This window comes from Colossoma macropomum, unplaced genomic scaffold (assembly GCF_904425465.1).
Source record: "Colossoma macropomum unplaced genomic scaffold, Colossoma_macropomum, whole genome shotgun sequence".
In the NCBI taxonomy this organism is placed as follows: Eukaryota; Metazoa; Chordata; class Actinopteri; order Characiformes; family Serrasalmidae; genus Colossoma; species Colossoma macropomum.
This window is the reverse complement of record NW_023494806.1, coordinates 6341118-6367308: the sequence shown is the minus strand read 5'-3', so window position 1 is coordinate 6367308 and position 26191 is coordinate 6341118. Positions and strand designations below refer to the sequence as shown.

At 41.1% G+C, this 26191-nt stretch overlaps 1 protein-coding gene across 1 annotated transcript; it reads left to right on the top strand.

The window, feature by feature from the left end:
* Nucleotides 1-14487: 14487 nt before the first annotated feature.
* On the top strand, nt 14488-18465 carry xbp1 (X-box binding protein 1). The gene is given in 6 exon segments (XM_036598362.1): nt 14488-14843; nt 15962-16058; nt 16161-16277; nt 16616-16696; nt 16699-16782; nt 17412-18465. Coding segments are annotated over 6 exon segments (1191 nt in total). The 5' UTR covers nt 14488-14631; the 3' UTR covers nt 18012-18465.
* The last annotated feature ends 7726 nt before the right edge of the window (nt 18466-26191 follow it).

The window sequence follows — 26191 nt, the reverse complement described above, 5'->3', positions numbered from 1 at the left end:
GTGTCTGCCCTGTGATGGACCGGTGGCCTGTCCAGGGTGTTTGCCTTCTGCCCAGTGACTGCTGGGATAGGCTCCCACGTGACCCAGGAGGATAAATAGCTTAGAAAATGTGTGTGCATTTGTAAAAAAAAAAAAATGCAACCAACTTCTAAGACTGAACTTTCACAGGTGTGGAAAATATCCCTGCAGATTTCTTTGAAAAACTGAAATCAGTGTTTATATACTATATCAAACTCTTCTATTCCAAGATTATTTTGAAATTAGGCTTCCATGGTGTGGGCCCTGTAAACATTATGATTATGATTATGAAACACATGCACTCAGTGAGGTCCAGACTGTCCAAATGTTTATCTTGTACTGTAGATCCAGGCCTCCTCCTGCACAGGGGGTTTCTGCATTACTGTAAAGCGAGCTGTTTGTGTTGTTGTTGATGATGTTTTCGGAGTTTGACTGAGCTGAGGGGCGAGAGGGTGTCTGTGTGTCCGTGTGCAATTGATGCCTGACAAAAAGACTGCGGCATCAGCTCTTCTACAAACAAAGCCGAGCTTATCCAGGCCATAGACACAGCCCCAATTACAGAGCGTTAGCAATAAGCAATATCCCACCGGTGGTATTTTGGTCAGTATACACAGCACAATGTTCCTCCCCACTGAATCCTTACCGTAATCTGCTAGAATGTCACTCAACCTCAAGTCAAGTCAGGCTTACAGAAATGTAGTGATGCCTTTGTAGTCTCTCATTCAGCCGTGCATGTTTCTATGCGCTCCTGTGTCAATATGCAGTGTACCCAGCTCACTATTTTTGCAGGCTCTTCCGCGTTTATGCTATTGTTACACACTGACTGGCCACTTCATTAAGTACACTTAACTTGTGTCCACACTCTTTGTTCATTTTATCAGCTCAGGTACACTTTATAGTTCTACAGTTACAGACTGTAGTCCATCTGTTTCTCTGCATACTTTGTTAGCCCCCTTTTACCCTGTTCTTTAGTGGTCAGGACCCCTATTTGGGTGGTGGATCATTCTCAGCACTGCAGTAACACTGACGTGGTGGTGGTGTGTTAGTGTGTGTTGTGCTGGTCTGAGTGGATCAGACACAGCAGTGCTGCTGGAGCTTTTAAACACCTCAGTGTCACTGCTGGACTGAGAATAGTCCATCAACCAAAAACATCCAGCCAACAGCGTCCTGTGACCACAGATGAAGGACTAGAGGATGACCAACACAAACTGTGCAGCAGCAGATGAGCTATCGTCTCTGACTTTACATCTACAAGGTGGACTGACAAGGTAGGAGTGTCCAGTAGAGTGGACAGTGAGTGGACACAGTGTTTAAAAACTCCAGCAGCACTGCTGTGTCTGATCCACTCTGACCAGCACAACACATACTAACACACCACCACATCAGTGTTACTGCAGTGCTGAGAATGATCCACCATCCAAACAGTACCTGCTCTGTGAGGGTCCATGGGGGTCCTGACCACTGACGAACAGGGTAAAAGGGGGGCTAACAAAGTATGCAGAGAAACAGATGGACTACAGTCTGTAACTGTAGAACTACAAAGTGCACCTATATAGTAAGTGAAGCTGATAAAATGGACAATGAGCACAGAAACAAGGAGGTGGTCATAATGTTCTGCCTGATCAGTGAAACACTTTTGCACAGGATATTTATTGCTTTGAAGTTGCACTGAATCCATAAACTGTTAAGGAATAGTTTGGCGAGAAGTCAAATTAACAGAATTTGTCACTTACCCCGGACGTCAGGCTGAGACATGTTTGGGTTTTCGGCCTCTTTAGTTCTTCTAGTGTTTGTTAGCAACATTAGCCTCATAGCTGCAAGATGAAAGAAGGAATATTTGGACACTAAAGATGTCTTGGCTGATCTGCTCCATCTCCATTAAATGGAAAATATTTTACATTTGATTTTTTATTTCTCTAAATTTAGTCAAGCTTTTTTGCTATGCTTTACCTTTTTATACACATTTGATGATAATAAAATTGAATTGAACTGAATTAGACCAGCTTCTGAACCAGTTCCAACTACACCAGCACTCCAGTAGATTTGTCTGTTGTCTCAATTTTAAATACATGCAAACATTCAACCTGATAAGAAAGAAGAAGATACGCGCAGTAAAAAGCAGAGATAGCACGCAGCCTGATAGATTTTGAAACGTGTTGTGCAATTAATGCATCAGCAGCACCATGTTATGGCACAAAACACTACAAAAACACTATTCTGTTTCGCAATTCCTATAAAATGTGGGTGGAAGGGGGGCAGGAAGGTCTGCCCAGAACATTTCTACACATTCCTAATTCCACATTGCACAAGACATCATTTCTGGATAACACTGATGTGTCGACACATGCACATCAATAGGCCGCATGAGCCTCGAATTAACACATAGCTCATTGAAGGTGGGTTTAGAGAACTGTATAAACAGTTACATGCCAAAGTTTGGGTGCTCTGGTCAAATTACATGTTTTAATGATGTTCTGAGTTAAAACAAGTCAACACATCCTCTATAACCCATGTGTCAAACCTAAGACCTGTGGCCAAATCAACATTAATATTATTAATATTATTAATATATATTAATATTATATTAATATTAAGTATGTAACACAAAAATCAAAGGAAAAATTATAGGTGTAAAATGAATGAACATAATAATCGATACAAAAACAAGTGCTGACTGAAAAGGTGTAGTTTGAAGCTAAAGCTTATTTTGACTACCCTTTATAAATCATATACAATTCTGCATTTAAACAATAAATCCTATCTGGTCAGCAAGATTATTTTCTTTTTAATAGTAATATTCGTCCATTTTACCATAAGCTGCACTTCAATGTGCATTGACATGTGTGCTCGGACCCTCCTCCCCCAACAACAATCTATAGGACAGTGGTCACACCACAAAAAGGAAAAATGCCTAGTTTGGCTCGTTCAGGCAAACAGGCAGGTTTAAAAGATGTGCTTCCAGGGGACATTTAAAGAGATTTAACGGTTACGTGTAGCTAATGTAGCCTATTGTTTTATATGTATTACACATGGTTCAAGTATTCAGTGCCTATTTTCCTGTTGCAGTTTTGCCATATTCTGAATAAACAACGGCCAGTTCAGGTCATAGCAAAATGTTAATTAAAATGAAATAAAAACACAGCTGGAACACAGATTTGTTAAGACTTTTTTTTAATATGGCTCTTTTATTGGTTGAGTTTGACACCCTTGCTCTACGAGTAACACACTTAAATGTAGCATTCTTCTGAAAATGTACAAAATTTGGGTTTAGCATATTGAAAAAAAATAAACTGTAAAACTTGCCATAACTTTGCACAGGCTACTCTTTATGGTTCATTTCTTTCTGATATGTTAATGAATAAACAGTAATTATGCATTAAAATGTGCAGAAGTGAGTTTTCTATGAAGGATGTATTAACAATACAAGCATTTTGACCAGAGGTATTCAAAGCTTTGCATACCACTGTATATTCACATCTGGCAAACCAGTGTATTATCGAGAATTCTGAGTTTCCCAGTTGTAAACTGTTCCCAGTTGTCGTCTGTTCGAGTGCAAGTCACCAGTCAGACAGTTGGTGTTTCTGAGTGTCCGACACCGCTCGAAGGCAGCATTAGTTAGCGAGGAAAGCTGAGTGTAGTGCACTAAGCACAACACATTCTGTCTCTAACTAGACACATCAGCATGGTCAGTTGGAGACAATGCATTTTAAGTTACCTTTAACACAAAATGTGTTGAAATATTTCAGTGCCTACTTATGAACAACACATTTTGTGTTACTTTTAGTGCAGAATGCGTTAAATCAGAACATAATATGACACAAAAAGCAGTAAAACAGGTAACACAAGTGTGTTGTTATTCGACACAACACTTTTTAGAGTGTATGTGTAGCATTCTAGCAATCTCTCAAAGAGTGTGAAAAGAGAAGGCTGTGCAAACACGCACACACACACACACACACACGCACACACGCACACACACACACACACACACACACACACACACACACACACACACACACACATATCCTCACCTAGATTCCACCTTTGCATCAAACTGGGAATGGGTGGGAACCGCACAGCCAGCGCAAACACAGACACGTACAGAGCGGGTGGAGTGTAATAAGGGTTTGGGTAAACATGGCCTCAGGCCAAAGACTCCCCCCAGCTGGATTCCAACCCTAACTATGTGTGTGAGAATGGGTGTGACCCTTCAACACCCCATGAAGACAGTGTTGTCTCCAAGCTGGATGAAATACCACCATCGTTCCCGCCCGGCTCCTTATACACACACACACACACACACACACAGGATGTCAATGTTGACTGTTGCACTGCCCTGCTAACTGTTAATCACACATGAAAGTGGCACAGTGTGCTAGCAGCCTGCGCCTTCTACCCACACTAAAATCAACCCACACCTCCTCCAGCCCAGTTAGCTAACAGGACCTTGTTGGCAGGAGCCGTCTTTGCATTAGGCAGCTGTCTAGGACTCCCATGGGCTGAGCCCCCCATGAAAATGCAAATTAGATGTTTGTTAATGTTAAATAGCCAATTACAAAATGTGTCTGCATGTAAAAAGTGCTGATATTTTGCTATTGTAGGGATTATTTTCATTAATAATGCTTATTTTAAGCCCCCATTCCCCAAGTCAAGGACTATATCTGTCAAATTTTCAGCTCAGGCGACCTGGCATTGCTAGTATTCGTGCTAACAGATGAAAAAGTTTACTATAAGAAAGATTTTCATTCAAAATAAACTGGCTTTACAGGATGTTCAGGACAGATATACATGTTTGAGCTGATGAAATGTGGTTGACGGCCTATTTAAAGAAGCAGAAATGACAGCGGATGTAGTCTGTCAACGCTTCAGGGCATCTACAACAGTAGGGTGATGAAGCACGCTGGTATAATTACTGCTGACCCACCTCATCCTGGACAACACCTCCTCCAGGCACTCTGGGAGATCTTCTGGTAGAGGATTCAGGACTACCAAAGCCAGCGCAGCCAGACATGCTAACACGTGTTTTCCCAGAGCTCTCGTTAACCACAGTGGACACCTTGCAATTTAATATTAAACTGAATCTAACAAACCACTTATTTTCACAACTGTAGAAGTGGTGATTTTTACACATGGTCATATAATTTTGCACGCTTAGAAAAGATGGTCCTTCAAGGGTTCTTTAGCAAAGATAATGGTTCTACAAGCCATGAACACTCAAAGAACCCTTTGGATGATTAAAGGTGATTAAATTCATTAATCATTGATTAGATTAATTGTGCTGTAGATGACCTTTTTGAAAAGGGTTCTTCTATTGTAACAAGCTTGCCACTGCAACAATAGAAGAACCATTTTTAGTGCCAAATAGAATGCCTTTCAAAAAGGTTCTATACAGAACCATCCACAGCACATTTAATCATTTAAGAGTGTCCAATATTCTGTTTATAATAGTTATAGCTAGTATATTATATGTCTCCTCAGACCTGCATATGTACAGATATTCACACATCTCTTTAGCTCCTTTCACAGTGGATCTTTATTGTTCTTTCTTATTCTTTATTATATTTATTCCAGTTTTTATTTTATTTATCCCTTAGTAAAAAATCTGTTAGTACATTCTTAGAAATAAAGGTTCTGTGCAGGTGCATATTTATTCATCAAGGTACAAACAATGTAAATGTTCCCTCAAAGGTACAACAGTGCTTTTAAGGTTCAATTGTGCACCTAAAATAAGTTTTTCCCAGGTGAAAAGTTCAGATTTGTACCTTTTCATAACCGAATGTTTTAAAAGAGAACAATAAAATAAAAAGGACCCCCATGGACCCTCACAGAGCAGGAACTATTTGGGTGGTGGATCATTCTCAGCACTGCAGTAACACTGACGGGGTGGTGGTGTCTTAGCGTGTGTTGTGCTGGTCAGAGTGGATCAGACACAGCAGTGCTGCTGGAGTTTTTATGAAGAAGCTCTGCGAAACTGACGGAATTTCCCTCTAACATTAAAAACTTATTCAATCATAAAATAAATATGCATGTTGGGGCCGATTTCTTTGCAGTCCTGCATAGTGAAACGTTCAGCTTTTGAACAAGGTCTAATCAGTTCTATTGTCCTTTATCAGCTGAAGTCACACTGCTATCACATGATACCACCCAGCATGAGTGTGGGGGGAGGGGATCCTGAATCAGAACTGGCTCTATTGGCGACAAGTCAATATAACAATATATCACTTACAAGGAATTTCTCTTAGCATACAGTCATGTGCAAAAGTCTTGGTCAGAAAATAAGTAACGTCCTTAACAGAGAACGCAAATTAATACTGAAGTTAACATTAAAAACCATAAAACATGGCCTGGTGATCTGTGACACAAAGGAGTGATACGATTTATACTACTATTATAGTCATATTTTCTAAGTACGTATACAACTAATATAGCTAGAGGGGTATAAAGCCCCCAGCATTAGCCTGTAGAGCAGTGGAACTGAGTTCTCTGGAGTGATGGAGCTCCATCCAGTACCTTTGGGATGAGCTGGAGTGATCCAAAACTGACCATCCAACATCAGTACCTGACCTCACTAATGCTCTCGGGGCTGAACGCAATCAAATCCTCACAGCGACGTTCCAACATCGAGTGTAAAGCCTTCCTAGAAGAGCAGAGGCTGTTACTGCAGCAAAGGAGGAAAAACTCCCTGTTAATACCCTTCATGTCAGAAGAAACACTGGATAAACAACAAACTTTCAGACATATAGAGTCATACTTTCAGTATGAGGAGACGGGCTGGGAAACTGAAAGCAGTACATCAATACTAAAGCTTAAAGGTAGAGAAACTGACAGAGCAGCAGGCCGAGATTCTTTGTGTGTTGCTCCCATTTTTAAAGGAACACCGCAAGTATGGAGAGAATACACCCTCAGACTTCTCAGATCAACAGAATGAGCCAGGATTAATCTCGGTACCACATTTCATCCTTAATGCCAGCGGTGTCCAATCTCATCCGCAAAGTTGCTTCTCCAGTGTGGCTGCAAGTTTTCATTCCAGTAAAGCAGGAACACACCTGATCAACTGCTTAAAGGTGGAACTAATTTAATGAGCAGAATTACGAGCTGTGATCCAGCTTGATTGGAATGAAACCCTGCAGCCACACCGGCCCTCTGCAGATGCAATATTACTTTCATTTTTCATCATTACTTTCTTTACATTTTCTCTATTGAATTATTCAGTTTAGACATTATTGAAACTGTTTTTGTTTGATGGAGTTGGGTAGTAAGTAGGAGTTGCATTTACTACTCTTATTTAGATGGACTTGAGCTTGGATTTGGAGTAATTTCATGATACTTTTGCTTCTACTGAAGTATCTTCGCAAGGAAAGGAATCCACATTTAACTCAGTTACATTTAATTACAAAATCCTTTTGTGTGTTATATTATGTTTTGTCTTTATCACTTTATTTCATCCAATAAGATGAAAACAGAGCCCCACAGACTTCAGGAGAGCCTACATATAGGCTATATATATTTATATATATATATATATATTTAGCTGTAAGATATGAGCTGAAAAAGACTAGGCTAGTAATGTTAGCTGAGGTAACCTATCCTCAGCATTTCTCTGTTTATCTAAAAGACTGGCTGACTTTCTTTGTACATTTCAAGCCACATGTGATCCACCGTGGCTTTCTGTGGCCTCATTATGGCTCAATATGCCGCGCTGTGACACACTAAGGAACTCAACAGTGTTTGGAGTCATGGCGTATTACTCCAGCGACAAAACCATTTTAATACATAAACTGGGGCAGTTGTGGGCTGGAGGTTAGGGAACCAGCCTTGTGACCGGAATGCCGCCAGTTTGATCCCCTGAGCTGACAGGACATGACTGAAGCGCCCTTGAGCAAGGCACCTAACCCCCAACTGCCACCAGGGCGCCGTGGACAGGTTGCCCACCGCTCCGGGCAAATGCGAAGGTCTAATTCCTCTGTGTGCGAGCACAGTTGGCCAGTGGTTCTGAATTCATTCATTCAGACCCATTTTAAGTCAAATACTTAAATTCTACAGAATTAAATGGTTAAGATGTAAACAGAGTCATTCAGAGTGGTTTGGTGTGAAATCTTCCGTTCTAGAGAAACTTACTGAGCCAGAATTGTTTACAGTGGTGGTGATAGGAACCAGACGTCCACCTCTAAAAGCTAGCTCACAGAAAGTTATCATATGAAGTGGTTAGATATACGCTGCTGATGTCTAAAACATTGTTTTATGGGAGTTTTGGCTTAAAATATTTGAATCCATTTATTTGAATCCATTCATGGTGGAGGGGTACATGCAGGGAGTTGTGAGGCAAAGTAGTCCCCAAAGAAAACTTAATTTTATTCAGATTTTTCACTATTTTACCATCATCAGCATTCCATATAAAAACGTAGACGACACATGTACGTTCACTGGTGGTTTAGTAAATAAAATGGCTATATTTGTGTTGTAGTCATGGCGACCCCTGGTTCCTATCACCACCACTGTAAAGAGAGTCTCTACAATCAATCTTTTCACATTAAACCGTTCTGAATGACTTTGTTTACATCTCAACCATTGAATTATTCAGGGTATCTATAACATACACTGATTCAATTAACCTATACGTCACAGCAATTCTTTTGAATTTGAGGTCTGGCATTTTTCTGTTCAGACATCAGACAAATAGAATCATTAACTAATCGAAAAAACCCCAAAACAACTGTCATTAGTGGCAGCCTTGAAATGATCCTGGTGCTTCACATCTAAAACACTGCCTGGAAATGCTGCAGCTACAGAGTGTCACAACTTTCCTGTGAGTCATTTTTTCAGAGGAATATCAGAGATGAGTTTCATCATCCTCACACAGATATTCTGTTGTCCCTGCCAAAAGTACCACGAGACCTCAAACTCTGTTTAGGAGGGGGAAATAAAAGAGTGCACTGGTCTTGAAAAATGGAAGTAGTCCAGAGGTAAAAATCCCTGATTCTGGTTTTCAGACTCCTCACCAGTAGGGGCTCCCCCGACTATAGCAGCAGCAAAAGGGAAGCGCAGAAATATGATGAAACAAAGCTCTTTTCCTGCTGTATGTGTGGGACGGCCGAGAGTGACATTCGTATTTGTGAAAGCAAGTGACTCAAAACATGTCTCAGCTTTGGTAACATTGTCAACATGCTCAGATATTTCTAGATATACATAATAAAAAAGAACAAAGCATGCCATGGATGTAATGTGCAGGTATATGTAATGTAACACAGTATACCCATTACAATAGCCATTTATATATGACTTAGCCATCTAGTATTTGATGAATAAACATACATTTTAATGTGAAATTTGAAAATATACCACATTCCACATGAAATCACCTAAGCTTCCATCAGAAATGAGGAATGTGATGAGTCAACGGGGAAGCCACTGGAGGCTGACTGCAACACCCTATGAAGAGGATGACATTTCTATTTCGCTGCTGTCGGGACAAAACGCTGTATCTCCATTTTTGTTGTTTTACAGTTTTTGACATAATTTGAAAATTCCTGTTGCCCTTTATATCACGTGTAAGTTTCATGATGAATGGACAAAAAGAAACGGCCCAAAATGACTAGGAAAAAAATCTGGTTCCATTGACTTACATTAAAAGTAAAGAAGGTTTTTTCTTTCTCCTGTAAAGTTACTGTTTTGGAGATATGAGGTTTTGTTCCGACAACAGCGACATGCTTGTGGGGCTAAAATGTCACAGGAAGGATACTGCTACTACTGCTACTACTACTACTACTACTAATAATAATAATAATAATAATAAGAAGAAGAAGAAGAAGAAGAAGAAGAAAGAACAAATTGTTCAAATTGCATTTGAACAATTTGCAAAAAAAAGTGAAAACTTGCTAAAACACCCAGTACAGAGAACACACTTAAAATGTTCTTTTCCTGCTATTTTTAGTGCAAAGAACCCTTTTTGACACAGAACAGAAAACCATCATCTGACCTGATCCAAAAGGCCCACCCAAAACAGAAGAACCCAGTTGCAGTAATGTTCATTTACATTTTACGATGTTGATTGCGGGGCTGAAGGACGGTCAGGTAAACAGGCTTCTGTTTATCACAGGCTGACTCAGACGAGTTCAGGTGACAGACGACTCGTCAGCCAGCCTGTAAAACCTATTCACCACCTTTCACATGCTAATTACACTCTACTGGGCAACACTGTCATTCCAATGACACCCTTGACGGCTATTATTATGGTTTTGACCCATAACTGAATTTATACACGCCTAAAGCTTAAGGAAATATGTATGCACATACATTTTTTTCTTTATTTTTCTTTCAATAACCTTGCTTAATGTTGTGTTTCACATATTGTATGAATAAAATACAACTAATTCGAAGATTTATGGTCAATTTTCAAGGGGTAGCTATGATTTTGTTAGACTGATACAATTCACTGAAATAGTTGACCACTATACAAACGTGGCAAACGGTTTTGGGCCGGTACTGGCTTTCCTGTGCGATAGATTGTTGACTACTGGGCACATCTTGGGCATGTGCACCAGAACAGGGCCAGATGCTGGGGGCAGCTTCATACAGTTATGCCTTGCGTTTATATATCTTGGCCAAATCTGGCATGAATGTTGTGAACCAACAGTGTAGTTGGGCCAGATTTGGGCCACATCAATTAGTTCTACTCACTTTACAGTGTGTGGGCCAGATTTGGGCTGAGGACCCAGCCACATACGTCTAATCCACATATATTTTATCCCTTTAAGTGGCCAGGACTTGCTGATGGGTTAAATTTTTTATTATGCATCACTATAACTTAGTAATAACTCAGCTACTTTGTCTTGTATCCCATGTAGTTACTGAATAATAAGCCTTGTCTTGTAACATAAGATGTCAGTTCATTTAGTATATATTATAGAATACACTGTATCTATTGACATCTGTACTGGCGTTAATGTCAAACACAGTGTTCGGGCCATAAAGTAACATGGCTATTAACACAGGAACTAGAAATGATGAACTATGAATTAATGATGTGTCATTATAATGCTTTACTGTTGAACTAAAGTAAAATAAGGCATTCAGCTTTTATAAGAATGGTTACTTTAACAAAAAAGCTTCTCAGACTCTGTTGATAGTGTTCTTTCTAATTGCCGCTGGATCATCACTGAGTACTTAACAATAGCAGGCTATTAATGTCAATGACTACATCAGTCCTGATTACGTATCACTATTACAGATGATCACCATTAAACACCCAGGAGATACAGGTTGATGGTTCACTTCAGTTCAAAGGCTGTGACTCAGTAAGGGTCACTATTTTCTGTAATCAAGACAGAAAATTACATTTTAAAGGGTTAATAAATACATCTATGGTCCTAGCTAGCATTCTAGACTAATTTGGACAGCCAGCGAAAAAAACTTTTCAAATAGCTGCCATGAAATATTCACCCCAAAGCACCTGTAGTCTTTCAAATTTTACTTCCACCTTCAAGATACATTATCAGAGGGTGGGGTAGGGGGATTTTCTAGTTTTTAAACTAGTAAATCTTGCTTTCTAACTGATGATTTTGTTAGAATGATACAATTCACTGAAATGACTGACCACTATACCCAGATAGCAAACAGTTTTGGGCCGATTCTGGCTTTTCTATGCAATTGTTGGTTGTCTACTCTGCAGATGTTAGGCATGTGGACCAGAACAGGGCCAGATGCTGGACAGCTTCATACAATTATGCCTTGTGTCTACATTTGTTGGCCAATTCTGGTCTGAACGTTGTGGACCAACAGTGTAGTTGGGCCAGATTTTAGCCACATCAATTAGTTCTACTCATGAAATACTCACCCCAAAGCACTGAACCTTTAATTCCATCTTTAAGATATATCATCAGAAGGTGGGAGGGTGCTCTTCTAGTCTATAAACTAGTAAATCTTGCTTTCTAACTGATGATTGTGTTAATCTGATACAATTCACTGAAATGGCTTACCACTATTCCCAGATAGCAAACAGTTTTGGGCCGATTCTGCTTTCCTATGCAACTGTTGGTTGTCTACTCTGCAGATGTTAAGACATGTGAGCCAGAACAGGGCCAGATGCTGGACAGCTTCATACAGTTATGCAATGTGTCTACATTTGTTGGCCAATTCTGGCGCGAACGTTGTGGACCAACAGTGTAGTTGGGCCGGATTTGAGCCACATCAATTAGTTCTACTCATGTAATACTCACCCCAAAGCACTGAACCTTTAATTCCATCTTTAAGATACATCATCAGAAGGTGGGAGGGTGCTCTTTTAGTCTGTAAACTAGTAAATCTTGCTTTACGGACTACTGCGTCACCAATGTAAGAGATGAACAGGCATGTTTACAACAGACGATAGTTAAAGTTATCATTTTGGCTGGAGTGTCCCTTTAAAACAGAATACAAAACAGTGAACAAACAAAACAATTTGTAGAATTCTCCAGGGCTGGGTTTTCTGAAAGCATCTTTGCACAAACACGATTCTTAAATGGTAAAGCGAACATAACACTGAACACTCTTTCCATCAGTTAAGCTTTCAATACTAAGATGAATTTGGGAAAGTGGACCCTGATCAATACAGCTTCAACAAGTTTGACTTGATGTAATTCATTATTTTGACACAGAGAACAGTGTCTGGTACTAACAGTGTAGTTTAATTAAATGCATTTTGCACTTAACTCTACCCACATGCTAACAAGATTCCAGTTTATGGTTTGACTGATGCAATGCTGTGAAATAGGTGACCACTAGGCCTACATCCACTTACAGAAAACACTGTCTGGTACAAAACAGTGCACTCCAATTCAGGTTTCATGCATTTTAACATCTGTCTACCTCCTCCTAATACTAATTAGAGGTTTCCATTTCCAATGGAAACGCTGTTTGACTGATGCAATTCTGTGAAATAAGTGACCACTTTGTCCACTTCAGCACTTTATCACAAAAAAACGGCGCCTGGTCCTAAAAAGGTGCGGTCTACTCCACATGTAAAACATTTTAACCCATTTACTCTCATCCTTCCCCTTTCATATAATGTACAGAAACTAGTTCCATTTCTAGATGATTTTGTTAGACTGATACAATTCACTGAAATAGTTGACGACTATACCCAGATAGCAAACAGTTTTGGGCCGATTCTGGCTTTCCTGTGCAATAGTTAGTTGACTACTGGGCACATCTTGAGCATGTGCACCAGAACAGGGATGCTGCACAGCTTCATACAGCTATGCTTTGTGTCTATATTTGTTGGCCAACAGTGTAGTTGGGCCACAGTAGATTGAGTAGATTTGGGCCACAACAATTAAGTCTTCTCACTTTATAGAGTGTGGGCCAGATCTGGGCTGAGGACCCAGCTGCATACTGGGCCAGAACAAAGCCAAGGAGACAAATTATGCTAACTGGGTACCCACTTCAGCACACAACTTTTAACGCTGAAAACGCTGTCTGGTATTAAGCAGTGAGCTCCAATCCATTAACTCCATTTTAACATCCATCTACCTCCTCCTAATGCTGATTAGAGGATTCCATTTGTAATGAAAATGTTGTTGGACTGATGCAATTCTGTGAAATAAGTGACCACTTCGTCCACTTCAGCACAAGAAAACCAGTGTCTGGTAGCAAAAAAGTGCAGTCTACTCCACGTTTTAACTCATGTGCCATCATTCCTCCCTCTCCAAATACTGTATAGATGCTCGTTTCCATTTGAAATCTTCTAAGTGATGATTTTGCTTTTGGACTGATGCAAGTGGTCACTGAAATAAGTGACCACGTTGTCCACTTCAGCACTTAATCCCAGAAAACCAGTGTTTGGTAGCAAAAAAGTGCAGTCTACTCCACGTTTAAATCATTTTAACTCATTCGCTCTCATTCTTCCCTCTCTAAATACTGTGCAGATGCTAGTTTCCATTTGAAATCTGCTAAGTGATGTTTTTGTTGTTGGACTGATGCAATTCACTGAAATAAGTGACCATGTTGTCCACTTCAGCACTTTATCACAGAAAACCAGTGTCTGGTACCGAAAAAGTGCAGTCTACTCCACGTTTTAACTCATGTGCCACCATTCCTCCCTCTCCAAATACTGTATAGATGCTGGTTTCCAATTGAAATCTGCTAAGTGATGTTTTTGTTGTTGGACTGATGCAATTCACTGAAATAAGTGACCACTTTGTCCACCTCAGCACACAACTTTAACATAGAAAACAATGCCCGGTGCAGTTCATTCCATAATTAATGCATTTGGCCATCCATTAACCTCACACAAACAGTAAAGTGAATGCATTTTCCATTTCTAATCTTGCATATGGAGGTTTGTTGTTTTGGTTCAGGGGCCGTTTGAGAGGAAAGCAAATGGTGGTATGTAAATTGCATCAGCCTCCCAGCCAATTCGGCACCACCCACACATGACGCCCACGACCCACTAGCCAATCAGATCGCACCACGATAGTAGAAATAGAAAGCAGGCTCTTCCGCCCGGTTAGAGTTTCTGTAGAGCGGAGAGGGGAAACAACACCGGGATAAAAACGTTTTTTCATTATTTTTATTTTCTTTTTACCCCCCCCATTGATTCAAAGGGATCTTCACGAAGCCCCCTGAAGTGAATACAATATGGTTGTAGTTACAGCAGGGGCCGGGGGCGCCCATAAAGTCCTCCTCATCTCTGGGAAGCAGAGTTCCGGGGGACTGGGCCGGTCGGTGTCCGTCGTCCTGCCGTCCTCGGCTCACCAATCCTCGGATTCGGACTCCAGCGCCACCGCGGCTCCTTTGCGGAAAAGACAGAGGCTCACACATCTGAGCCCCGAGGAAAAAGCACTTCGAAGGTGAGCGGTTTAATACCAGACGTAGTCGTTTACGTTAACGTCTCTGGCCTCGGCTTTGCCTGTTTAGTCGATGGATTTCCGTGACAGGAGTTTCTAAGGGGAAGCTGTCGTTTCTTCGAATTTTCCGTTCCACCTTAAATGGTGCGGCAGTCCTATTCTGGCGAGACGCCAGAGCCAGAACGTTCCTATGGCATCATTCGTTTTAAGGTGGAACGGAAAAAATTAATAAGTAAGCTGGTTAATAGGAAGCCTACTTAAGCTTCTTGCGTATAGGCTATAGGGCGGAGTCCCAAATGTCTCCATTGGATATATAGTGCTCTGTTTGCACATAAAAGCGCTTATATTACATATGTATGGTACTAGATAGTTAGGTAACCATTTGAGGTCCAGCTTGAGTCTGGGGTGTTTAATCTCTTCTTTGGCGTCGGTGTAAATGCTGATTTTGACCTCTAGCCAGAATCAGCTGAGCTCCTCCCCCCCCCCTCCCTTTCACTCACTCAGGTCAAGTTCTGCCTTCGTGGCAGTAACATGGCTGCAGGATTGTGCAATTGCAATTGATCAAGTCTACAGAGAATATTTTGCCAAGCAAAGAACGGTTTAAGCATGAAATGGTTCTATATAGAACTCATGGTTCTAAATGGAGCCATTGCCTTTACTAAAGAACCCTTGAAGAACCATCTTTTTTATGTAGTAGTATGTAGAAAGCTGTGCAACCATTTGGTCAGTTATGCCCACGTTGAATTATTTGCATATAGTAAGTTAGGGGTGGCAAAAATAGTATCTTAATACTTGGAAGGCATTTTCACAATATGCATTTCATATTTAAAGTGCTGTTAATTTAGTACAGTGTTTTTTTTTGGTCAAAGTTTTACACTGTGCTACAGTAAATCCAGTTAAAAGGGAGTTATGCAGTGGTTTAGTTGTCCACAATATCCACAATATGTCAAATCATACTGTGACACCATTTATAACAATATAACAATAACCTGCAATAAACTGCAATAAACTATGCCTGATCAAATGCTCTGCGATTTGAGCTTCTGAAAGAACTTGATTAGAAATGATGTGCATGCTTTAAATAAGTGGTGTGATAAATGTTGTTTTTGTTCTTCTTGTAGGAAACTAAAGAACAGAGTTGCTGCACAAACAGCAAGAGACAGAAAAAAGGCCAGAATGGGAGAGTTGGAGCAGCAAGTGCTCGAGCTGGAGCAAGAGGTAAACTTAAGACAGATGTCAAGTTGGGTGGACCTGCCAATTTTTCTTGTTTTCCATGGATTTCCTTGGGAATTCTTGACGAATCTGTTTGTTTCCCCACAGAATCAGAAACTTTACAAGGAGAACAAGATGCTGAGGGAGAGGACGAGCGATTTGCTCGGGGAGAATGAGGAGCTCAGGCAGAGATTGGGGTTGGACACCCTTAATACGAAAGAGAAGGTAAAGAGGATTTATAGAGTTAAGGTGGGGTGGGGGGTTGGCTGGGTGGATGAAATGAGACTAATCTGGCTTATACATAAGCAAATGTTGACAAATAATACAGCATAAAGGATGCTACTCTTTTGGCTTGGGGTCAAGGTCAAATCTAATAGAATGTAACACTAAAATGACGGGAAAGATAAGGATAATGTTAAATGATGGACTGGTCTCAAACCATGCACCACCATTAAGAACTGATGAACGCCTTGCACCAAACGTGTTTTTGCTTTGTGTGTAGAACCAGTCATTAACTGTAAATACTGTATTTTTATCCTTTAACGCCTCTCTTTCATCTCTAGGTCCAGGTTGTTGAGTCCGGGGTGAGCGATTTGGTTTTGGTGACCGGGTCTTCTGAGTCCGCAGAACTCAGGCTACGTGTGCCTCCGCAGCAGGTGCAGGCCCAGCAGTCATCAAGTCCGAAGAATTCACCGCTGATTCTCACACTCCTGGCCATGCAGACAATGAGGTAAAGGGGTTCACCTGGTGCTAAAGGCACACTCTTTAAGATGAAGGTTCCTAAATAGGTCTTGGTTTGGATGATCCTGGGGAAAACATTGTTATTGGTGTAAAACCATAACATTGTCGAAGTTCTAGCTTTTTAAAAAGTGATAACTTTTAATATACTGAACAGTTTTTCAAAGACCTCCATTGAAAGGATCTCAGGGGACCAAACATGCTTTTGTGGCAGTGCTCCAAGCACATTTATTCTTCTCTATAAAGAAATATGAAGAGGTTAGCTTAGACGAGACCATATCGGACTTGGAAGGAAAACCTTTCTGCACCTTCCGGGAGGAAACCTAGCATACCAGTCTGAGGAGTTTTTATTAACGTTACTGGCAATGAACTTTCAGATACCAGTTTTTTCTTGTTGAGCTGGTTTGGTATCTATTTCTGGAAAGTATCTCATGCAGAGTCATCAAGGAACATGGCTAATGCGTCAGTCACGTCAAGTGGCAAAATTTAGCTCATCACTTGTGATTTTATTTATTTCATTTTCTTGTTTTTCCTACCTTTTCCTATGAAGTTCCCAATTGAGAGAAACGTTTCTAACTATCTTTGACACTAATGGTTCTTTTTCATTCTTTTATCCAACAGTCTGATCTCTTGCTTGGCATTCTGGACATCCTTGACCCAGAGCTTTTCTTCAAGGGTGGTCTCCCAGAAGTACCAGAGCCAGAGCAACAGCTTCTTCTGGTGGGGGCAGCCGGAGAGCCGCTACCTGCCTCCACACCTGGAGCTGTGGGGGCCCCACCAGTTAAGCTGGAGGCCCTTAATGAACTGATTCAGTTTGACCACATCTACACCAAGCCCGTCGAGGTGGAGCATGAGGAGAGCGTTGAGAGCGTTGAGGAAATGAAGATGGAAGAGATCCGGGAAGAAAGCGTGGCCTTCTCGACATCCGACGAAGAGGAGATTGAAGTGGAAGTGGAGACGGTGTCTGTCAAGGATGAGCCAGAGGAAGTGGTCATCCCCGTGACCAGTAGCAACGCGATTGGGGTTGACGACTTCCTGTCAACATCTCCTTCCTTCGACGGCTACGAGAAGGCAGCGTATTTGACAGCCGATGCATACAGTGACTCTGGATACGAAAGGTCCCCCTCCCCTTTCAGCGACATGTCATCCCCGTTGTGCTCAGATGGTTCCTGGGATGACATGTTCGCTAATGAACTCTTTCCACAACTTATTAGTGTCTAAAACCAGTTATATCGGTTACAAATTACTTAAAATCTGCAACTTTCTTTATAGTGTACTATGTGACTACCCTATGCTTCAAGCTCATGTACAAACAGCACATTATGCAACCTTTTTTTTTTGTTTTCTTATTCAGACCAAAGTAATTGCTGTTTTTGAGTCTGATGTGGCAGGCCCATTTTGGTTTAATCTTGAGACATGGGGAAATAGACCAGAACATCTGGAAAGTAGTGATCGAATGCAAGGGAACCCAATTCACCTGGTTCACATTCAGTATTTTTTATGTGGGGGGGGGGGGATTGTTTTAAAAAACGGATCTATTTATTTGTACCTTCAGAGTCCAGAGTCTTCTGTATTGTTATCTGTCTGCTTAAGATAATGCTTATTGTAAATGTGAAATTTTATTAGCGCTCTCCTCGTAGAATCATTTACTGCATTAAAAAAATCTTGCATTGCATCACAGCTTGTTTTGGCTCATTTGTGACTCCAAGCTAAGGAGCTTAAACTGTATTCTGATCATTTTTGCACATGATGAGTAGGTTAAGAATCCCAGGAAGAAAGTATTTAATGGGGAAAAAATGAAAACTCTAGGTAAGGGTTGATGTGTACATCATATTTTGGATTTCATAAATTTTTTAGTTTGCATTTTTGGTGTATATGATTGAAATTGCAGCCCATTTAACCACAGAACAAAATATCTATGGCTTTGCACTTTAACGTCATCTTTTGTTTGGAACATTTCCATATTTAGTACCACTTAAATTTTGCCATTTTGCACAAGCCAGTAATGTCCATGCTAAATGTAAATTCCACTTGGTTTGTGTGTTCTGAGCTTGCTTGAGCACAATTGTAATCTGGTTGTATGGAGTTACTGATGGATGAAAGTGTGAAAATTACATATAAAAAAATTCAGATAGGTACTGCTGGATGTTCATCCAAGGCCTATCCATATCATTTTATCACTTGTAGCCAGTCAGATTGAGTTCTATGGCCTTTTCCATCAAACCACATTTAGTTGTTGCTGGTGGCCTCCAAGTTTGCAAGATAATACGTACTTTATTTCCTGCTTTGTTTTCCAAAGTACACATTCTGGGTAACAAATGGAGATATTTGAATAACCACAACCATCCTGAACAGTTAAAGTATGCCTAAACCACAGTGGTCATGGCTGTGGGCGGTAGTAGGACATAGAGCTGCCACCACAGAAGCTGACAAAAACAAGAAGATCCTGATTTAACTTGCATACACTGGCTGAAAAATAGGTGTGGATCCATAATTGAAGATGGTTTCAAAATGGATGAGGAACCTTTCTGAAAGTCAAGTGTAACTAAAATTGTTACACACTCAGGAACCCCATACTTACGTTTAGGGCACTGAGCAGACGCCCTTATCCAGTGTGACTTCCTTGTGCACTCAGAACGTACCCTAGTTAGTGCACATACGCTATATTGCCGAAAGTATTCGCTCATCTGCCTTCACACGCACATGAACTTGAGTGACATCCCATTCTTAATCCATAGGGTTTAATATGATGTCGGCCCACCCTTTGCAGCTATAACAGCTTCCACTCTTCTGGGAAGGCTTTCCACAAGGTTTAGGAGTGTGTTTATAGGAATTTCTGACCAATCTTCCAGAAGAGCATTTGTGAGGTCAGTTGGTCAACATCCAACTGATGTTGGACGAGAAGGCCTGGCTCGCAGTCTCCACTCTAATTCATCCCAAAGGTGTTCTATCGGGTTGAGGTCAGGACTCTGTGCAGGCCAGTCAAGTTCTTCCCAAACTCGCTCATCCATGACTTTATGGACCTTGCTTGGTGCACTGGTGCGCAGTCATGGGCCAAACTCCCCAAACTGTTCCCACAAAGTTGGGTGCATGAAATTGTCCAAAATCTCTTGGTGCTGAAGCATTAAGAGTTCCTTTCACTGGAACTAAGGGGCCGAGCCCAACTCCTGAAAAACAACCCCACACCATAATCCCCCCTCCACCAAACTTTACACTTGGCACAATGCAGTCAGACAAGTACCCTTCTCCTGGCAACCGCCAAACCCAGACTCATCCATCGATTGCCAGACGGCGAAGCGTGATTCGTCACTCCAGAGAACACGTCTCCACTGCTCTAGAGTCCAGTGGCGGCGCTTTACACCACTGCATTCGACGCTTTGCATTGCGCTTGGTGATGTAAGGCGTGGATGCAGCTGTTTGGCCATGGAAAGCCATTCAATGAAGCTCTCTACGCTGTTCTTGAGCTAATCTGAAGGCCACATGAAGTTTGTAGGTCTGTAGCGATTGACTCTATTGGCGACCTCTGCGCACTATGTGCCTCAGCATCCGCTGACCCCACTCTGTCATTTTACATGGCCAAACCACTTCATGGCTGAGTTGCTGTCGTTCCCAATCGCTTCCACTTTGTTATAATACCACAGACAGTTGACTGTTTAATATTTAGTAGCGAGGAAATTTCACGACCGGACTTGTTGCACAGGTGGCATCCAATCACAGCACCACACTGGAATTCACTGAGCTCCTGAGAGCAAAACATTCTTTCACAAACGTTTGTAGAAGCAGTCTGCAGGCCTAGGTGCTTGGTTTTATACACCTGTGGCCATGGAAGTGATTGGAACACCTGAATTTAATGATTTGGATGGGTGAGTGAATACTTTTGGCAATATAATGTAGGTCAGAGTACACACTACCCTTGAACTAAGACACAGCCAGACACGCCAGGGCTGATACTTAGACAGCGTAAGTGCAATACAAGACATTTGACACAACATTAACCATGCCATACATATTTCAAGACGGTTGTCATGAATTATCATTACAGATTATTTGCAGTAATATAAAAGTGTCATGTTAGCATTACTTACCAAGCCGTATGTGATAGTGTTTGATGTTATGATGACTAACTAGAGTGCACCTCTAATATTAGCATGTAATATAAGCTGTCATGACTTCACTTACCAGTAATGGTAACATGGCACTGCTTTATTACTGAACATAGTCTGTTATGTTGTTATGGCAACATATGACATCTGCCATGACATGTTTATGGTATGCTTATGTCAAGGTTATGTAGCAGAGTTCAAGTGTTCCCATACATTTTAAAGGCAAGGCAGGTCAAGTTTATTTATATAGCACCTTTCATACACTGCTGTCATTCAAAGTGCTTTACAAATAAGAAAATACAGAGTCAGAAAACACAGAGTTGTTCAAAAAATGTAAACACGAACAGAAAAACATAATTAAAACATGATTAAATCAATACATTTAAAAACGAAAATCATTAAATCGAAAATTTAATATGAAAATAAATTAGGATGGTTAAATAATCAAATTAAAATTAAAAGTTTGATTAGCATTAAAAGAAAGTGCTGTCACTCAGGAAAAGGGGCTAGAAACGCTAACAGTGTTTAAACTGAGCTGAAAGCTGCCCAAATAGGAACGTTTTGAGCCTGGATTTTAAAGTGTCCAGTGTCGGGTCTTTTCTGATTCTCTCTGTCAACTGGTTCCATTTAAGAGCAGCATAGTAGTTAAACACTGCTTCTCCATGTTTAGTCTTCACCTTCGGCAGGACTGACTGACCAGTTCCTAATGATCTGAGAGTTCTGCTCGGCTCATATCGCTGCAGCATATGAAATAAATATGCTGGTCCTGCACCACTGAGCGATTTCTAGACCAGTAATAGTATCTTAAAGCGTATTCTCTACGTAGTATATAGTTGAAACTGCGATGTTAAATGCTGCTTAAAGCTGTAGACAGTGGTTCTTGGGAATAGCGGGTCAAATCAGCCTTTGAGACTTTGCCACATGCCTTTAGGGCTCAAATAAGAAGAGATAAGATAAAAGATCTGACCCTCTGTAGCATTTTACAGCACATGACCAGGCCGAGATGATGAAACATACAAGTACACACCGTCGTACACTGTTACGAATCTCTGAACGTGTGTTATATAACAGCTCAGTAGCACTGGGGCCTGACTGAACAGAGGAGTTTCGCTCTAGCCTGAAGCAGGTCAGCCACTGTGGTTTCTTTCAGGATTTAGGCGGATAGTATAGCGTTACACCCATTTAACCTCAGGGAGATTTAATCAGCATGTCTGCAACCAGCATTGCAGATGAGGGTGGAGAACCGTGGGTGAAAAGCGTTGAACAGAATAAACAAGTTCGCTTTCTGAATAATTAAACTGGAAACGCTGCTGCTGATTATATGAGCCTATTGTCTGGTTAGTCTTTCCAGTAAAATCAATGCGGTGCACTTAAATAGGTTAAAGATGCCAACAAGGGTTTTTTGGAGTGACGCCATAGAACGGGGTGGGGAACTCCCGTCCTGATGGACTGGATTCCTGCATAGTTTGGTGATTTTTCTGCTTAAGTACATCGGATTCAACTGAATTACCAGCTGCTCATTGCAATACCATTTTTAATATGCCCTCGCCTACTTGGCCACACCATTTCCCCACCATCTTAAAGGCTTTTCCATTACTTTGTCATCTCAAGTGAAGCAAGTGAAGGGGCAAGGGACCAAGTGAGCTTGCGCCAACTACAGCAGCTGCACTTGCCGAGACATCATTGCGGCCCAACACTTTTCCAAACCTGAAAAATAATGGCGGCCAGAGCTGTTTAAGTCATAGCAGTTTAAAATCCTTAATATTTTAAAACTATGGGCTCGTTTTTAACATGCCCTCGCCCACTTCGACTCACCTAAGTTGTGTCCACTTGTGGCAGAAGTTGGGGGAGGGGACAGTGAGGAGCGGATTACTCATATAGAATGCACTCTGCAGGTTAGCCTCAGTGAGCTAATTGGCTAGCCATGCAAGCTGTACAGCGCAATGTTTTTATTTGAATGTACCACACATAAAACCTGTGAATAATTATTTACTGTCTGGCTATGAACTTTGGTGTAGAGCCGTTGTGCAATGCCTTTTTGTTATTGCTAGCTGTGTAGACTTTAGCATGCTAACAAGTAAGCTAGCAGAGTGATAAAGTCGTATCAGCAGTCATGTGTAGGAGTTTGGGTAGTTTGCAGCCTAAAGCACAGCAAATCAGTTGTTATGGTTTTGAAATATGAAGGATTTTAAAGTATTTTACTACTCAGGCTTATAAACCACTTTGCCCACTATTATTTTCAGTTTTGAAAAAGGAAATGCGTCAGGTTGCAGTGATTTCTGGGCAAGTTCTGCTGCTGAAGTCGACCCTTCACTTGTTCCCTCGGACCCTCCGAAGACTCATACAACTAATAGCCTTTAAGATGGTGTCAGGGATTCCACCGAGGGGAACTGTCGAGGCCAAGCGGATTATGGCTTGTTAAAACAGGTATTGAAACAGGAAGCCAAATGTTTGATTTGCTGTATTCACCCTAATTTTAATGTAGCAAACATCTCCATCTGTTTTACATGACCGCTGATACCACTTCATTACTTTATTTTGCTAAATTTTGCAAGCTAAAGGATGCACAGCTAGCAGCAACATAAAATAAGGGCAGTTCACAGCAAAGCTTAGTCAGACAAAACAGCTGTGCATAAAAGTTATGTTCATTTTTCATAACACTGTATTCTTGTTTGGCTGGATAACTAACTCACTGAGACTAACCTAACTGAGGGCAAGTGCATCAGACCAAAACATCCACTCATCACTGTTCCCTCCTTCTCTTGTGTTGTCAGTGGGCACAGAGGATGCACTTCCGAGTGGTTAAGTGGTGAGTCAAAGGTGGGGGGGGGTGGTAAAGGTGGTCAACACTCCAATCTTCTTTAATTCCCCCTCCCTGCCACAAAATTTTCAAAAATGTACACAAATGGTTTAACGACCCTCCACATGATGTAAAGGTTCTATAAGTTACAGCTTTACTTATAATTCTCCCTGATCTACTCTGAGCCTATGCGACGTAATTTCGTTCTAATGTGCACTGTACGGTGTAAATTTGAATGACAATAAAGTCTGTCTAAGTCTAAGTTTTCTTAGAACTGTATAACCATTTCGGAACCTTTGTTTTTAACAGTCTGTGGGGTCATATGGCCTCATTTCCACCTCTATTTCTCTGTAACACAACATTGTGGTATATTTAGTCACGCTGAGAACTTCCTGTGAGAGGAGCTGAGGTCTGGAGTTTTATATGCATGTTTCATGCTGACGGCGCTCAGGAAGACAAATGACTGATGTGGTTTCTTTCATCAGCAGATAAAACAGCTCAAGAATCATTCTTCCACTATTTCAAACCATGGGCAATATCATAATTGTGTTACTTTTCATAAAACAAAAAATAAAAATTCATAAATTAAAAAAAACCTGCAAAGGTTTTGTTAGCATGAAACAACTATTTGCTAAACCTTTGGATACATTTATCTTCATCAAAGTTTAAACAGTTAAAAGCATATTTTGTTTTGGATCAGTTTGTTACAATTTTGGACATAATGAGTCTTTAAAAATAATATCAGCCGATGTATAATAACGTATAACACCAGCTGGCCTGTAATGAGTTTAGAAACGAAACCTTTCATATGAAGCTTTTGTGGTTCCCCTTCTGTTATTTCATCCAAACCTGACTCGAAAGGAAACAGAACTTCAGCAGGATGCGTAAACATCACTGAAATCCCAGCCACACTTTTAGCCGAGGGACTTTCTGTTAGCGCTCTCGCTCCCTGCCGATGCAGGGCTGTTCCGGACGGTGAAGTCCGGGCTTAAATTAGAGTGCGATCCACGCTGTTAATACTGACCTGTCACCACTTCCAGCGTGCGTGGTATACGGCCTGCAGTAAAGGCTGCTATAGCTGATACACAGCTAACAGTGAGTGTCAGGTTTCTGATCTCAGCTCAACTATAAACCCAGCAGCTGACAGACGGGGGAAAAACCCTCGAACCCTAATTCACCCTTTCAGTTTCAGGGACACAGAGCGAACTCACAGAGTGGGGCTATCGGGGGCTGAAGCACACAGTGCCTATCCTCTGTTGAATCACTAAAAGAGTTCCAAATTGCCTCTGGAAGCAACATCAGCAAAAGAGCTCTGCATCAGGAGCTTTAGGATGAACTAGAACACAAGAACGCCAACTCCATATTAATGCCTATGGATTCAGAATGGGATGTCATAAATGCTCCTGTGGGTGTAATGTGTAGGTGTCCCAATACTTTTGTCCATACAGTGTATATCTGTTTAGAGGGTCACACCATTAGAAGTCCATAATAGATTTTTTCATTGAAGTTGAGACAATACTTACTTCAAAAGTGCTGACCAATAGAATGGGACGCTCTGGGGCAGCTGCACATGAATCTAAGGTCACCATGCCCAATGCCAAGAGTTGGCTAGAGGGGTATAAAGCCCCCCAGCATTGGGCTGTGGAGCAGTGGAACTGCATCCTCTGACGTGATGGAGCTCCATCCAAAACCTTTGGGATGAGTTGGAGTGATCCAGAACTGACCATCCAACATCAGTACCTGGCCTCACTAATGATTTTGTAGATGAATTCAATCAGATTCTCACAGCAATGTTCCAACATCTAGTGTACAAAAGTCCTCCCAGAAGAGTAGAGGCTGTTACTGCAGCAAAAGAGGGCAAACTCACTATTTCCGTAAAGCAAGTGAGCTGCAAGTTGTTTCCCTTATACATTTCAGAGGAGCCTGTGCAATTTTAAATAGATAAACAAACAAACAAACAAACAAATAAATAAAATACCAGATATTTGTATCTGTTTAGATTCAGATTTTGTTTTAAACAGCTGTACTACCTGATACAATTAAACAGTTAACATTCTGCCAGCATCTCAGACGAAAGAAAAGCTGAGCAGGCCCAGCTGACCTCAATTTTAGGTCAGGAATAAAAGATCTGGGTGACCTTGGAAGAGGTTTCATTATTGTGTTACAAGTCGCAGGTGCTTCAGTCACAAAGACGGTCCAGTGTTTAAATAGGAACAGTAACTGAAGTGACATCTGCATTCATACCTATGGGAAAGACATCAGTAAACAGGACTGAAAACTGTGGGTGAAAGCGCACATTCAGTGACCGTCATACTCGCACATTAGTGCGAAATGTAGGTAAAAAAAACAAAACAAAAACAGAAGAGCAGCTGTTCCTCAGGTGACTGAGCATGTCAATGCAGTGTGGTAGCGAGAGTGGTCCATCCCCAGCTATATAGAGAGAGATATTCTACTGCATAAACCCCTCATTACAAAGACGAATGGCCATTTCAGAGGTC